Source organism: Octodon degus, unplaced genomic scaffold (genome assembly GCF_000260255.1).
Source record: "Octodon degus isolate 3935 unplaced genomic scaffold, OctDeg1.0 scaffold00016, whole genome shotgun sequence".
NCBI classification, from domain to species: Eukaryota; Metazoa; Chordata; class Mammalia; order Rodentia; family Octodontidae; genus Octodon; species Octodon degus.
Window position 1 is genome coordinate 10,011,187 of NW_004524592.1, and position 15,429 is coordinate 10,026,615.

Genomic DNA, 15,429 nt, shown 5'->3' on the forward strand with positions numbered 1-15,429 from the left:
GTTCCGGGTCTCACTGCTAGATCAGATTTGTAGTGATTCTCTTGTTTACAGCTTCCCAAGTGCTGTGATTACAGGAGTGCTCCACCACACCCATTCTCAATTGCTGTCTCAGTGCACCACAGTGGCGGGGCCGGCAAGGCAGGCCCAGGGATTGAACCCCTGGCCTGTGCACCTGCTTGCAGGCACTTTAATCCACTGAGCTATTTGGCCAGCCCAATATCTTATTTTTAATCATACTTTCATCTACTAATTTTAGCATCCATTGGTGTGTTCCAACTTGCACTCATTATTCATTATTTGTCTTATAGTAATTTTTTTTATTTCCATCAGTGCTTCTTTATTTATTAATTGCAATTTCATTATAATGGAGAGCTGACCCTTCCTCTCCTTTATTTATTCAATCCTCTTTTTTCTTTCTTTCTTTTTTTTTTTTTTTTTTTTTTTTTTTTTTTTTTTTTTGGCAGAACCGAGGATTGAACTCAGGCCCTTATGCTTGCCAAGCAGGCACTTATTCTACTGAGCTATCTCCCTGGCCCATTATTCAATCATCTTTATATCAAAATGGAGTTTTACTTAAACTATTGAATGATAATGTATTATTACCAATACTCATTTCTTTGCTCAAATTGTCCAGATTTGACCATTGAGAGCATTTTTTAAGTTAATACCTGAGCCATTTTGACATACTCCCTCATCAAATGACCAGTTTATTTTCTGGTCCTACTATTGCATATTTGTAGCTTATTTTACACTTTTTGTCCCAACCCTGAAAACAATTATTTTTCCAAAGAACCCTGATTTATTATTACAGGGTAATGATATTTAGGAACCCAGGTTTTTCTGTGTTCATTGTTATATGAGAGTGTTGGTATCTCTTTCAGTAGATGGAATTAGAAAAACATACATGTGTTTACTCCTGCATGTACATACTTCCCTGGAAATCTTGGTATGTATTAAAATTGACAAGTAAATACTAATACCTCAAGCATTGGGGATATTTATTGAGAAAGTTCTAATTATTATTTAAAAAGACATTCTTTGGCTTGAAAATAATCTAGCTTTATGACCTTCCTCATCATTAGCATTTTAATCTTCACACTCATTATAAATACATTCTTAAGGACCTCACTCCATGTTCAAGTTGATGTCTTTTTGATCTAAGCTTCACCTTTATCTAATATTATAGGAAATGAATTTCATAATGACTTCACAGGGCTATGTAGTGCCTCCTGATGGGTAGCCATGTTTCTCTAAGTCTCAGATGGAACAAGAATGTCCTGCATCACAGTTGTAATTTATAGCCTCTCCAAAGTGATCCAGACTTTAGTGACAAAGGTCTTTCCCTGTTTAGATCATAAGTATGCTTCATGTGCTCCTGGGATGCAAACCCAAGTTATTTCTTATTCCTCCCAGAAGAACATAAACATATGTTTAAAATATTTTAATGCCTTAGAACTCAGACTACGAAAGTTTGAGCCTCCTAACTATCAAATTCTTAGTGACTTAAATCTTTGAGCTGGGATGTATGGAAGGGATCCGTGCCTACAAAAGCTGTACCCACTAGACATTGGCACTTGGTGTGTGGGAGGAAGGGAACTACTTCAAGGACATCCTGTAACCCACAGTGTAGCTTATTTTTACTTGGAACATATCCATGTCTTAAAGATCTGTTTCTTTGGGCAAAGTTCAAGAAGCATTATGACTCTGCTCCTAAAGACATATATTAGTGGTCATTTCTTAGACTGCCTGCCTCAGCAAGACAGACCATACCATTGACCATCACACTAACCTCAAGAAATTGAAAAGGATCAATATCTTATAAAGTAGATAACAATGAAATCAAACTAGAAATCAATAGTAGAAAGATATCTAGAGCATTCCAAGCTATCTGGAAATTAATTTTTTTTCCTTTATTGCCACAAATGATGGACTCTGATACTGAAAACAGCAATAAAATAATGAGTTTAAAATAAAATCAGCTACCTTAGGTCACTAGCAAGTCAATAGAAGCAGACAGATTTTGACAGCAAATACAGAAGAGTGAAATAGGGGTATAATATGAGTATATGTTCCCAATTTTGAGAAACTTGGCTAGGTGCTGTGGAAAGGTAACTACCATCTAGGGTCTGGTGTCAGAAAAGGGTTTTTGAAGAGTGGAGAAGGCATAAAGACCAAAGTCATAGTGTGTAGTTAGTTATGTCATGGTAGCTACATACTGTGCATGCTAGGTAATAGTTTAAAAAGAGAAGAAGAAGCTTAAGAGAGTTTTAGGGATTTGAATTTTATAACTCAAAAGTTGATTGATGGGAGCTGAGGCTGAGCAGTTTAATATTGGGAGATCTAAATGAAAATTTCTAGCAATGAGGTAGAAAAAGGAAAGGAAAATTTTAAGTCATGGAATTGAGAATATGGACAAGTGAAGATAATGCAGATTTCTAGATAGATATGAGGAGTGGTAATAGTGAAGGATTAGTTCCTAATATAAGAGATATTGTTTCCTTGACAGTTAAAACAAAATAAAAACTACTTTTTTACTAAGCTTTTCTTGAAGAATATCTGTATCTTAGAGAGTAGAGTTCATTACCAGTCACTCCCTAACAACTTATCAATACACTTTACAGAATACACTTTGATATCACATTGGTTTGTAAATTTTTGCCACTTTTAGCTCCTAATTATTTATTCTGTGCCTATGTCACATGGATCTATTATACTGTCTTCTCCTTCTAACACAGGCAAAGCCCTGCAGCCATACAGTGAGTGCAGTAGTTGAATGAACGATTGTGATGGGGGGTATTGAATGAAGATGGGAACTATTCATCAGTTCACATGATTAAAACTCAGCAGCAGAACTCAAACCTGACTCATAGTTAGGAATCTGGCTTTCATATTCAGTAATGCAGACTTTTACCAGAATTCTGATTAAAAAAATAAATCTTTGAAATGTCACCAAAATAAAATCCTTGACAGAAATAATACAACTAGGTATATCATTAAAATATATTCTTAACAGAATAAGAGCCTAAAATCAGAATCCTGGTTGCAAACATACTAGCTTTATGGTGGCAGTAAATTTTTGGAACTTGTCACACTTTATATTTGCCATTAGTCTTTCTCTATTGACGCTAAGAAAATGGAGATTGGGCTGATGCTGTATGTTGAGCAATGTAGTTTTATATAAACTTCTAGAGTAAAAGAGCTTTTAAGTGAGGACGGCTTTAGGATGATGGGAACATCTTAAGTATTAAATTTTGCCATGAAATTTCTTCTATCATCTTATGAAGACTTATGAGCATGGATAAAGATTTGTTGAAACATCTTTGGTTCTTGTCTATTTCTTTATCAGGTGACAATTTTATGTTACTATATAGGGTCCTGTCTACAGCCGGTTAGGGAGTTGTGTCTGAACTTATTTTTTCATCCTATGGCAAGAGATGCTACAGAACTGTATGGGATCCTAGCTCCTTGCCACCGTGTTGTAGAAATTATAATTTTAATAAATTACTGTAAACAACCAGCAGATTTTCTGCTCTTTGCCCCTCTGCCCATCTGCTGGTGTTTTTTGCCTCTGATAGTTGTTTCTCCCCCATCCTTTCTGTCCACAGACATGCCTTGAATTGGAGCGCTACCTACAGACAGAGCCCCGGCGAATCTCGGAGACCTTTGGTGAGGACTTGGACTGTTTCCTCCATGCCTCTCCTCCCCCGTGCATCGAGGAAAGCTTCCGGCGCTTAGACCCCCTGCTGCTCCCAGTAGAAGCCACCATCTGTGAGAAGAGCTCTGCAGTGGACATTCTGCTCTCTCGGGACAAGTTGCTCTCTGAGACCTGCCTCAGCCTCCAGCCAACCAGCTCTTCTCTGGACAGCTACACAGCCGTCAACCAGGCCCAGCTCAACGCAGTGACCTCATTAACACCCCCGTCATCCCCTGAGCTCAGCCGCCATCTGGTCAAAACCTCACAGACTCTGTCAGCCGTGGATGGCACAGTGACGTTGAAACTGGTGGCCAAGAAGGCTGCGCTCAGCTCCGTAAAGGTGGGAGGGGTGGCGGCGGCAGCAGCAGCCGTAGCACCAGCTGGGGCAGTTAAGAGTGGACAAAGCGACAGTGAACAAGGAGGGCTAGGGGCGGAAGCATGCCCCGAAAACAAGAAGAGGGTGCACCGCTGTCAGTTTAACGGGTGCCGGAAAGTTTATACAAAAAGCTCCCACTTAAAGGCCCACCAGAGGACTCACACAGGTAGTGGTACAAGTTGGCCGCACGTGGCTGCTTCCCTTTCCTGCTTTTGCCTCGTGGTGGGAAGGGCTGGCTGTGTTCTGAGAAGTGGCCTTTGTGCCAAGGAGGCAGGGTACAGAAGCATGGGGCCCTGGTAGGGCATTGGAATGACTCCCTCCTCACCCCAGGACTCTCAGCGTGTCCCAAGCACAGGACACGGGTTTGTCGCTGGCTGGCTGAGAGCTGTTTGAGGAGGTGATGCCAAGCACGATGGCTTGGGGCTGACAGCAGGGAGCTCGGTAGCGTGACTCACAGACTGGCACTCATGCAACTGTCTTAGGAGGGTAGCCCTGCAGGTTTGGTCAACGCTGGAATCGGGGGAGGTACATTTAACAGCATTCACAATTAAACAAGTAGTGAGGCTGTCCCTATTCACTCTTTTGCGGGCATCCCTGAGTTTTCATCAAAGTCACCAGCAGCAGGAGGGTTTCAGAGTTCATTAGATGTGATCATTCTATAATTAATTGGCATCTCCTCTTTTGCATTGTTCTCTGGCGCGTGCTTTATGGAGAGATGGCAGAATTGCTTTTTAATGAGCTTGTTACCGAGAAGTTGCTGAAGTGATTACATTGCTATGTGTGTGGTAAGGATGGGTGGTGGAGGGATGGCACTATATATTGTACTCAGGGCTTTAGCAGTAATTCCAAAGAGTCATATTGATCTTTTGAGCCACGGGATCATTTGGAAGAAAGAAGAGAATTATACAGAATAGAGGAAGACTGGCTTTTCCGTAAGGCTGGTCTTTGTTTTCTTTTTCAAGTTTGGTGCTTGAGGGTGGTATCTGTTCTTAGGTCTACTAGCATGCCACTAGGAGCAGTTACTGAGAGGTGGTTTTTAAGTGGGTCTCTAACAGTATGCGACTTGTGTGTATTTGCATACTGCCTGCACACTTCAAGCTGAAGAAGAAAATTCCCCAGTTGTGAGTGGCAGATGAGAGTGTTCCCAGAAAGAAGTGGGTGGTGGCACATGGGGGGCTCGGTCTGGTACTCTGGGGGTCAGTGGGCTGGGCCACCAAGGAGCAAGGCACTGTAAGCTGGAAAATCAGAGCCATCTGGATTCTGGTCTATACTGCCACTCACTAGCTCTGTGACCTTGCATTAGTCATTTTATTTCTTTGTTTCTCATTTTCTACGTTAGTCAATTTGGCTCTTAAGGTTCCTTTTCCCTCTCATGCCTTGGTGATCACGACATAGCTTTGTGCAGTGCCGAAGAACTTTTCTAAAGTAGGAAGGCATAATATATGACTTGAACAAATCATTATTTTGAAGATCAAAGTTATTCCTATGGGATGCTAAAACTTATGCCGCTTGCTTACAAGAAGAATTTAGGCTTATAGTCTTGTAACTATGAGCTTAGTTTCCCTTTGCCTCTAGTCTACTAACAGTTTTGGAGTCCTGTGTCTCACATGTAGGGTTCTGTTCATGGATTCCCATCAGAATTTGGGTTCCATCTCCCCAGTCCACATACACTGAGACCAAGACTTCACATGTTTGCCAGTTTCTTTTTGTCCCTCTGACACTCTGTTTTTTTTTTTTTTTTTTGCAGAACCAGGTATTGAACTCAGACCCTTGTGCTTGCCAGGGAAGTGCTTATTCTCCTAAACTATCTCCCTGGCCCCTCTGACTTTATTCTAAAAGTGATATTTATCCACATTTCTTTCTAAAGTCAATGAGCAAGTTAATAACAAGATATCACAGTGCTCCCAGGCTTTGATATGCAACTCAGCCTAGTGTCAACCCCCAGGAAACCAGAAAAAGGACGAGGCAAAAATGTTGAGGTGTGTTGGCACTGAGGAATTCATGGTTGTGGACACTTTCTGAATCACAGTAAGAAAGACTACATCCTGCTTTGTGTGGAAGCTAGACAGCACTGGGAGCAGCAGAGGATTTTTAGGGAGGGCAGAAAACATTCTTCTGTTTTCTGTCCTGCTTTCCCTGTAGAGATCTCAAAAAGGTAACTGTTGTGACTAATGCCTTAAGTAATGCATTGCTTTTTGATTACCGGATGCACCAAGTGAATACTCAAGCACAGCCTTGATGTTTCCCTGCACCCACAGCTACCTGCCTTAGGCAGATTGCTAGGAGAGACTCCGTCTCCTTGGGAATTTACTAAAAGAAAAGCCGAGCATTGTTAGAAAGGCAGCACTTCAGGGTAATTAAGAGCAAGGCTTTGCACTCCCACAGCTGGGGTTTGGCCCTACCACTTCGTAGATTTATGACCTGTTGAAATTATTTGTCTTCTCTGAGTCTCAGTTTCCTCAGCTGTAAAATAGGCACAATTGCCTTTACCTCATAGATTGCTTAGAAGATTACTTGACATATAGAGCTCATTAAAAATAGCTGTAAGATTGTTTTTGACACTAGTTATTACTCGTTACCACTGATTGGTGATCATTGAGTGAAAAACTGATTTATGTAAACTAGTCATGAGCCAGTGGGCCAGAATTAAATACGGATTGTGTATCTCTGATCTGAAAGATCCAAGTTTTAACTATTTCGAAATCCAAAACTTTGGAGAGCCCATGTGACACCACAAGTAGAAATTTCCTGGTCAGACCTCATAGGACAAGTCACAGACACAGTGGAGCCACACTAAAAATCTTAGATAAAATTTCCTTCAGTCTGTGAAGATAAGGTGAAAATGAAACATAAATGGATTTTATATTCAGATTTGGGTCCTATCCCAAACATATCTGATTCTATGTGTGTAAGTATTCCAAAATCAGAAAAAAAAAAAAAAATCCAAAATCTGCAATACTTCTGCTCCCAGTCATTTCAGATGAACCTGCATCACAAAAATTTTCTTTCCCCATTTTTAATGGTTCCTCCTTGGCCTGGGGTGGTGGTGTTCATAGACCTGGCCTGTAAGCAGCAGCCCACCAGCATGGAGAACGTGCCTTTCCAAAGGCAATGCAGGAAGCATTTTGCTTGTAAAACCTTCCTTCCCCATTGGCAACCCTGAAGGAAAGCTAGGTGCTGTAGGAAAGAGAAACTGAAGGGAGGGGCGGTGAGGATGGAAATGGGGGATGGGAGAGAGAATATGATTTAATTTGGATTAAATAGATGAGAATTGTAAGTATTTATTTGGAATGGGTGTGAATGGGGCACATGGGGAACTGAAAACAAAGGTGATAATTTATGTGGTGTGGATGAACTCAGAATAATGGAAAAAGCATGAAGAATGAAGTCAAATTAAGCGCAAACATATAAAGAAAATGGATTGGTAAAAGCTCGAGGGTAAAGGTACATGATGATAGGAATTGGATGCAAAAGAGACTGCTGGTATGAGGAGCAGAGTAGTAAGAGCTGCTGACCAACTTTTGAAATGAAGTTTTCAAAAGTAGGTTCTAAATGGACTGAGGCAAACTATTTTAGCACAAGACTCACTTCATTCAGTGGAAATATTTCTCATCTTTCATTTGGAGAGGTATTTTGGGATGGAAAAAAATATCATCCCAGAGAGTGGGGAGCTCTGGCATTTTGCTCTGCAGTTATATATGTGCCATATCCCTTTTATATGGTAATGCGTTGCAAAGGAGACACAGTTGCGAAAAATAAAATAAAATGAAATGTGCGAGTCTCCACCTTCTCTGCATACAGAAAGACAGTGCATGAATTGGGTCATGGATTTGCTTGCATTGAGGAATTTTTAAAAGTTGTTATTCATTTAATTTTTATATGGATAGAATTTACTGAGCTGGAAAAGATAGGCATTTTTTTTTTTTTTTCCTTCTTCCGTGGGTGTTTTGTGAGGATGCTGAATCCTCCAAACTTTTTACCCTGGAGGATATTAAACAACAAAGTGATCTTTTCCTTATGGTAGCAGATGTTCAGTTTGGTAGCTGGGCACAAGAACTAGTTGCCCAAGGAGATAAAGTTGGGGGGAACCAGGTGGAAGAAGAGGAGGCAGGGAATGAAACAAAGGGTTATAATGAAGTATCAGGATCTTATTGAAAGACAACAGAAATGGGCATGTGGTTTATTCATGGGGAAGAGCACTTAGGGTTGGTACGAGCATAAGAATGTCCGTTAGCAGCCACCACACCTTCGTACACCTTCACCAGCCACTGTAATACATTCTTCTTTCTCAATAATTCAGCCACTGCGATCATACTTCTATTTTCTTGGAATCAGCTAAGTAGCTCTTAGATTGTCATACAAGGAGAGCCTTCATTTCCACTAGTAAAACAAAACAAACCCTCTTTCTTAGGCTCATTTTCAGCCAAACATAACTTGTTAAAATGTTGAGCAGTTTCTACACAAAAAGCAAAAGCACTCTATCCTTATTTCTTCCTGATTTTTTCTTAGAGAAAGAAAAGCCTGAAATTGAAATGGTCCTTTCTGTTAAGTGAGCAGACTTACTGAATTTAAAAGTTCATATAAAGGGTATCCACGCTTACATTGTGAAGGGTAGGCTATGTTGGGAAAAGGAGGAGACAGGCTGGCAGTGAGATCTTGGGTTCTTGGTCACCGTGAAGGAGCCTTGTTTGCCTAGGTGCCACTGGAGGGCTTTTTCCCTAGCCTGAAGTCCAGTGATAGTTTTTGCAGGAAGAGCATGAAGAGGATACCGTTTGGATGGGATGGCCGCACAAGGGTGCAGTCTGCGGCATTTCGCATCTGCTGGGGGCAGGTCTCTGTGAACTCAGAAGTGGTAGAATCGAAGTTTAGTGAGGCTTTGTAGTTTTCAGATGAAAATATGACTAAAAACATTTCACATAAAAGGGCAAGTGTGGTGTTTCGGAGGCAAACAAAAGTGCCCGAATCAGATATATAATGAAAGTTCTTTAAAATTTGAAATGTATTTTTTGTTTATTTTGCTCATTTCCCAGATGCTTGATAAAACACTAGCTGGGTGCCAGGCACATTTTGTGTTAATATTATATTAACCCTTTTAAAGTTCAAATTAAGTGACATACGTACTCTCTTATTTTGTTTTATAGATGAGGAACGTGAGATGACTCAGACAGGTCAAGTAATTTGCCCAGCATCTGATATTCGTAGGTGACTGGGCAAGGATTTGACCCAAGCATTACTGTAGTCTAAGCTCTTCTGTGCTAATGATGGAAAAAGAGTGAGATTTCTATTTATAATCTGTTCTTAGAGTATATGAGAAACATAAAGTTTAAATCTCCATGGGCAATAAAAATTACTTTATTGGTAAGAGTTAGGAAGGTCCTTATGCGGACTGCCTCATCAAATGACTGAGAAACAGCAGAGGTGAAATTGCAAAAGAAGTTTGCTCTTTCCAAGCCTCCTGTAGTTGTTTCTGCAGTTACTATTATTAGGATCATCATTACTATCAGGTTTATAAACCTCAGGATTACTGAGAGACAAGCACTCTTGTGACAACCTCAGTTCACTCGTTAAAATAACAATCTGTATCGCTGTGAAGAAAGAAAGACCAACATTGTCACAATCATAGGGAAAACTGAAGACCAGTAATGTTACAGTGACTTAGCCCAGGCTATGCAGACCCCACGATGGCAGAATTGACATTTGAGCCATGGGCGCCTTCCTGTACCTTGGGCTTGCATCCTATTTAGTAGGTCATTTTGCTTTTTTTTCTTTTCTTTCTTTTTTTTTTTTTTTTTTTCCGAATGGGGGATTGAACTCATGCTCTTGTGCTTGCCAGGCAAGCATTTATTCTACTGAGCTACCTCCCCAGCCCTTTCCTATTTATTTTTTCAGCCCTTCTGGAAACTGTTGTTAAGTGCCCACAGGTGTTATACACTGTGTGTGTCTGCAGCGGCAGTCACAGGAGGACAAGGCAAGCCAAGCCATTCTAGAAGTTTAAGTAGAATGGGTACAGGAGCTGCTGTCAATATGAGGAGGCAGCATGGAAGATTCAGGAGTGAAATACCACTTGTCTCTTTCTGGATGGGGTATTTATTGCTGCTGCTCATCTTTTTAAGTGATGCCAATATGATAATACATGAATTTATATAAATGACCCAATTCAAGGGCAGGTATATCATGCAGGATGAAATTGAATACCTCAGTGTCAAACTGTGTGTGGGGTCGGGGGAGTGCATTGCCCACTTTCAGCTTCCTCAGTGCTGTAGAGGAAAATTCTTTACATGTATATATTTATGACTGAAATGCTCTTTAAGACATTAAAGAGCCTGCAGTGTATTGAGACACATGGCTGCCAGTGAAATTCATTCATGCCTCGAGGCAGAGACTCCTTAGACCCCATTTTGGGATGGAAGCTGGAGAAGGGGTTAAGCATTTAGTTACTAAGGTGGAGAGAGTTTAATGGGAGGGTTTGACAGTTTGGAGTCAGCATGATCAGTGGCTTAAGAGGAGTCTGGAAATAAGAGTATAAAGTGAGGTGGTAGAAAATAACTGATGGGAACATTTTGTGATTTAGGAAAATCTTAGAACTTACCTCATAATAATTTAGTAATATGATGGCTCAACATTTATGAAGATAAGTTTATGTAAACACATACTGAGCAGACAGAATAGATTAAACCCAGTGTACACACAGTAAGCACATTTATTTTATCATTATAATATAATAATAAATATAAGCTTAGTGGAACGCCTATTCCAGATGTCCTTTTAATGGGTAATTGGTAGTCACACAGTAAATAACTACATTAAGATTCAAGACAGCAAAACATGAAATTAATGAGTATTTTATACAATTAATATAGTTGAACACTATTCTAAAGTCTATCTTTTCCCTAGTTGTGAGAATCTTGCTTTTCAGTGCAAGAGATTAAAATATGATTCCATAAAATCATTATGTTTGGTACCTGTTCTCAAAAGCGAATATAGCAATGGATTAGGGTGTGTGGGGCGCTGGTAAGAAGGACAAGAGGATAAAGGAATTTCAGTTCAGAAAAGGCAGTAGAAGTAATAAAATTTTATAAATTCTAAGAGTTGAAGGGTCAGCCAGCTGTGTTTGACAGGGGGAAAATGAGTCATGGGCTGTGTGTGCAATTGGAAAATTGATACTGGGATGGCCCAGTGTGAAGTGTAGAGCAATTACTGTTTAATAAACAATGTACAAAAGTTATCTCTGTTAGAGTAGGAGAGTCCATGAGGATTGTGGTTCTCCTATAACTGTTATACTAGGAGGCTTCAGGAGAATTAAAAGGCACTACTTTGTAAACAGTGAAGGCGAAGGTGATGTTTTTGACTTGCTGTTGATTGGTACTAATTTTCATATGCTTTCTGGAATTTGAAACAATGACAGAATGATTCTGTTTGTGTCAGGAAAAAAAGTAGAACTGAAGAAAGTTGTGTATAGTTAACAAAATATTTTTTGTCTACAAAACTTGGGAATGGTTCTTGAAAGAGTATTTGTAAAATAAGGTGTCTTTCTTTGAAGTTTCTTCCATTTGAATTTAATAGAAATTTCAGTTGAGACCTCCATAATGGATTGTCAGGAAACTTTTCATGTAGGGAAGCTAGTTCTGATGAATAAGTAGAAGAGTTTGGGAATCAAGCCTGTCATAGGCTCTGCTAGGCTATATGGGTACCAAACAGAAAGCCAGGTCCTTCCTTTCCAGGCATTTTCTATTGGTCACTTCCCTATGTTGACAAACTGGATGACTCTGGGAGAGGCAGTTTTCTAAATAGCCTTTATTCCTCTCTTCTGCACTCCTCACCCCATATCTGACCTGATTTTCTCTCTCTTCCTCTCTCCCTTTCTTGACCCTCCATAGCAGGATCTGATAACACTACACTGTTGGTGGGTAGGTTACATATCCACTAACCAGTGTGTAACATTTGGATTTCTCACTGTTTCCTTGCTTTTCAATTTTGAAAAACTATTACTACAACTTCAAGAGTCTACATGAGTAGGGAAACATGGGGGAGTGCTGGAAACTGGACTCTCATCTCATCCTGAGTGCCCTACTCCCCTGCTTATACTTCTCCTAGTCTAAGAGTAGCTTCATTTGTTCCAGTAATGTACTGTCATGACATTACTAAGCTAAATGTTGGTAGAGCCAAGACCCATCAAACTGATCAAAGGGTGACTTTTTAATGCACTGGCTATTTGGCCAACTAGTCAGGAGTTCTTCATTCCCAGAATGGTCTCATCCTCTATCACCCATGATAAGACCTGACTAGTTTATACCATGGAGTGTGGATCATCTAAATTATTTAGGAATGTCTCTAGTAACAATAAGCTCGCCATGGTCTATCTCATATTTATCTTAGCTTCTTCTTTACCATCCACACCTATGCAGATAGGTGAGTTGGGGGCTAACCCAGAGCTTGACCTCATAAGCTTTCAGTGAATGAAGACCAGTGTCCCATTGCCAGTTCCCTGTCAGCCTAGACTGAACAGTGTCCTTCACCGAGCCTCTACATGTTTGAACCCTGTGTCTTCTTCTCCTTTTTGTCCTCCAATTTATCTATAGTAGACCCTGGGATGGTGTTCAGCTTAAGATGCAGTGAGCTAGTGCCTACACAGGTTTGAATCCCACCCTCAGTACATTTGGTGCTCCTCTTTGCACTCCATCCCTATATAGTACCAGGCTTGCAAAACATGTAACTACATTCTAGTTTTCCCAAATTTTTCTGTATTTATCCATAAGATTCCATTTACTATATTTTGTTTACATAATAAATACATTTGTAATTTAAAACTTTTGATAAACTACTTGTTAGATGTCATAAAGCATAGACTTCTTTTGTTTCAGCCTTCAGAATGTATACTCATTTCATTACTGTAGCTGACATTTAATCTATGGAATTCAGTAAAGTAGTGCATTCTGTTTTCAGGTAAGTGATATAATTTTTTTTCTAATACAAGATTGTTGAGCTGGCGTAGATATGTTAAAGATAATAAAAGTTATCAACCCTTTTGTTGCAAATAAGAAGGCAGAAGCCATCCTCAGTTGGTAAAGTCCTTTCCCTCCACGGTGGGAAATTGCCCTGTGAGGTGTGTTACAGAGTCAGAAGTCTTCCTGCAGAGCCCAGGCTCTTTGCTATCAGGGCTATTTTGATGGAAGGACTGTAGCTTGTTACAATATTGAAGCTGCTGTTAACTGAGAGGTGCTAGGAGCCTGATGGATGCCCTAAGAAATATAGAACTACATAATCTATGTACAAGTGAATTGGATATAAATTTGACTCTGGCACACATTCTGCTATTCGAAGACAGCAAGATGTGTCAGAAATACATTTTAGAATATCTGCCCAGGAGACCTGTTTGAATGTTTTCTGTGTTCATTTTATGTGTTCAGGTAGCTTAATGTCACCTCAGTAGAATTCGTTACTTGATTATGAACTTATAACATGATGTTTCGAATCCCCTTATTATGGGATATGCAACATTTACTTGTCTGCAACTTGCAGAAAAGAAATAATAATTCTTCATATTAAATTCTCAATTGGTCATGAGCTTGTTAAAACTAGTATTGGTATTTTAAAAAGAGCAACAAAGGATACATCTCCTCTCTCTGATATAGGTAATAAGATGTTTTATGTTCCTAGTGTTCAGGAGAGAATGTCAGAAAATCAATATGAATAAATTCAAGCATATAGTTGATTCAACATATTTGAAAAATGTAGCATATGGCAAAATGATAATATGTATTATTACATATTCTGGCTTTACTCACATACAAATATACTTGCATGCAGGAAAGGTATTTTAGATTACTTTTATATTTAGGCAGGGGTGGTTCACTGCTTTTTTGTTTTTTATTCTTTGTTGTTGTTTAGTGTCTCAAGGCTTACAGCTAAACTGAATTTGAAACTAAATACTGTCATTACAGAAGATTTTTTTTCTGAGTTCTTCCAATTTCTCTAGGGACAAAATAATGGTTGCTTGAAGCAGTGGAGAAACAGTAATTAGGGCAAATAGTAATACTGTGCATGATTGAGGAAAATGTGAAGAAGGAGGGGGAAGAAAATGCAACAGACTGACTTGTGCAGCTTGTTACTAGGAAACCACATCAGCATTAAATACAGTGTGCTAATTGGCTATCCTGTTTCTGCCTGGGTACCAGCTCGGGCCTGCTACACAGCTGTTTCTGCTCTTTCTGGTTGCTAGGTAACTACATCATTCCCTCCACCACTACCCCCCTTTGTATTCTGGAGGGTAATTGGCTACTTCTGCTCCTGGTGTTGCTGCTGGGTACCAGTCTGGGCCTGCTGCTCTGCTGTTTTCCAGAGGGATTTAGTGGGGGAGGGGAGGAAGAGGGATCGGAAGATATGCTGGCAATTAATGGAGCATAAGTGCAAATTCTACACAATGTCTGGCACCTGCGTCCTCTCATCCTGCTTTCTCAACTAAATCTTTTAGCTATGAAAACACATTAGAGCCCTAAAGTCTTTCCTTTCTCTGCATTCCTTATGAATGTAATTTAAAGAAATAAAACATTTGATGATGACTTATGACCTAAGTGATGAATTTGGTTTTAAGAATAAAGCAGGCTGAAAATTACTTGCCAAAATTTGATATGGATCCTACTAGAATTTGTACAAACAGTGAAATTACTAACTCAGTAACAAAACAAATCTTTAATGTGTTAAGGGTAGTGCCATTTTATCTCTTAAATGGACTAAGTTATTTTACACAGATTCTTCTTGATATACAAAGCACAAAATGAAATGGACTGGTGTATTATAGGATTTTCTTGACTTATTTGAAGGAGTAAGGGAAACCCTCTGGCTTTCCATTGTGGGCTTTATTCTTCTGATATGTGTAGCACATGTCCCCTTACTTGTGGATAATATCCTGTACTTAGAATAAATTAATGCATGTATTTGCATAAGTTAGCTTTTTATGGCAAACAAATAGACCTGGTGGATAATAAACCTGAAATCAATTTTGGAATTTCAAAAAATGTTAAAAATATAATTTCCTTGCAGTTGTCTCCTGGATGGAAGTCTCCATTTTATCATTATTGAAATCCTCCCTGAAAGTGTGAGGAGGAAGATTCTGCAGAACTGCAGTCATCTTCTGAGGAGATTTCACTTTAAATGCTTGAGAAAGCATGTGTCAATTGGAGCTCCTTGAAGAGGCAACTTTGTTCCCTTGGGAAGGAGCTGTTTTATTGAGAAAACTCAAAGTGTGTTGTGTGACTGTACAAAAATAGTTAGCAAAGACAAGTCTTTTTTGACACTAATGGCTGATACTGGCTGCCCATACTAATGAGATCTACCATCTCCTTTCAAAAGAGAAGCAGCA

At 39.6% G+C, this 15,429-nt stretch overlaps 1 protein-coding gene across 3 annotated transcripts in view; it reads left to right on the forward strand.

Annotated features, from left to right (window-relative positions):
• Positions 1-15,429, forward strand: part of Klf7 (Kruppel like factor 7) — an 80,243-nt gene that overhangs the window by 36,554 nt on the left and 28,260 nt on the right. The window contains exon 2 of one of the 3 annotated variants that reach the window (XM_004626637.2): positions 3,606-4,034. In XM_004626637.2, the coding sequence (XP_004626694.1) occupies positions 3,606-4,034 (429 nt within the window). Of the gene's footprint in view, positions 1-3,605; positions 4,240-15,429 lie in introns of all 3 variants that reach the window. The other 2 variants (XM_023710077.1, XM_004626635.2) reach the window with 2 other exon arrangements.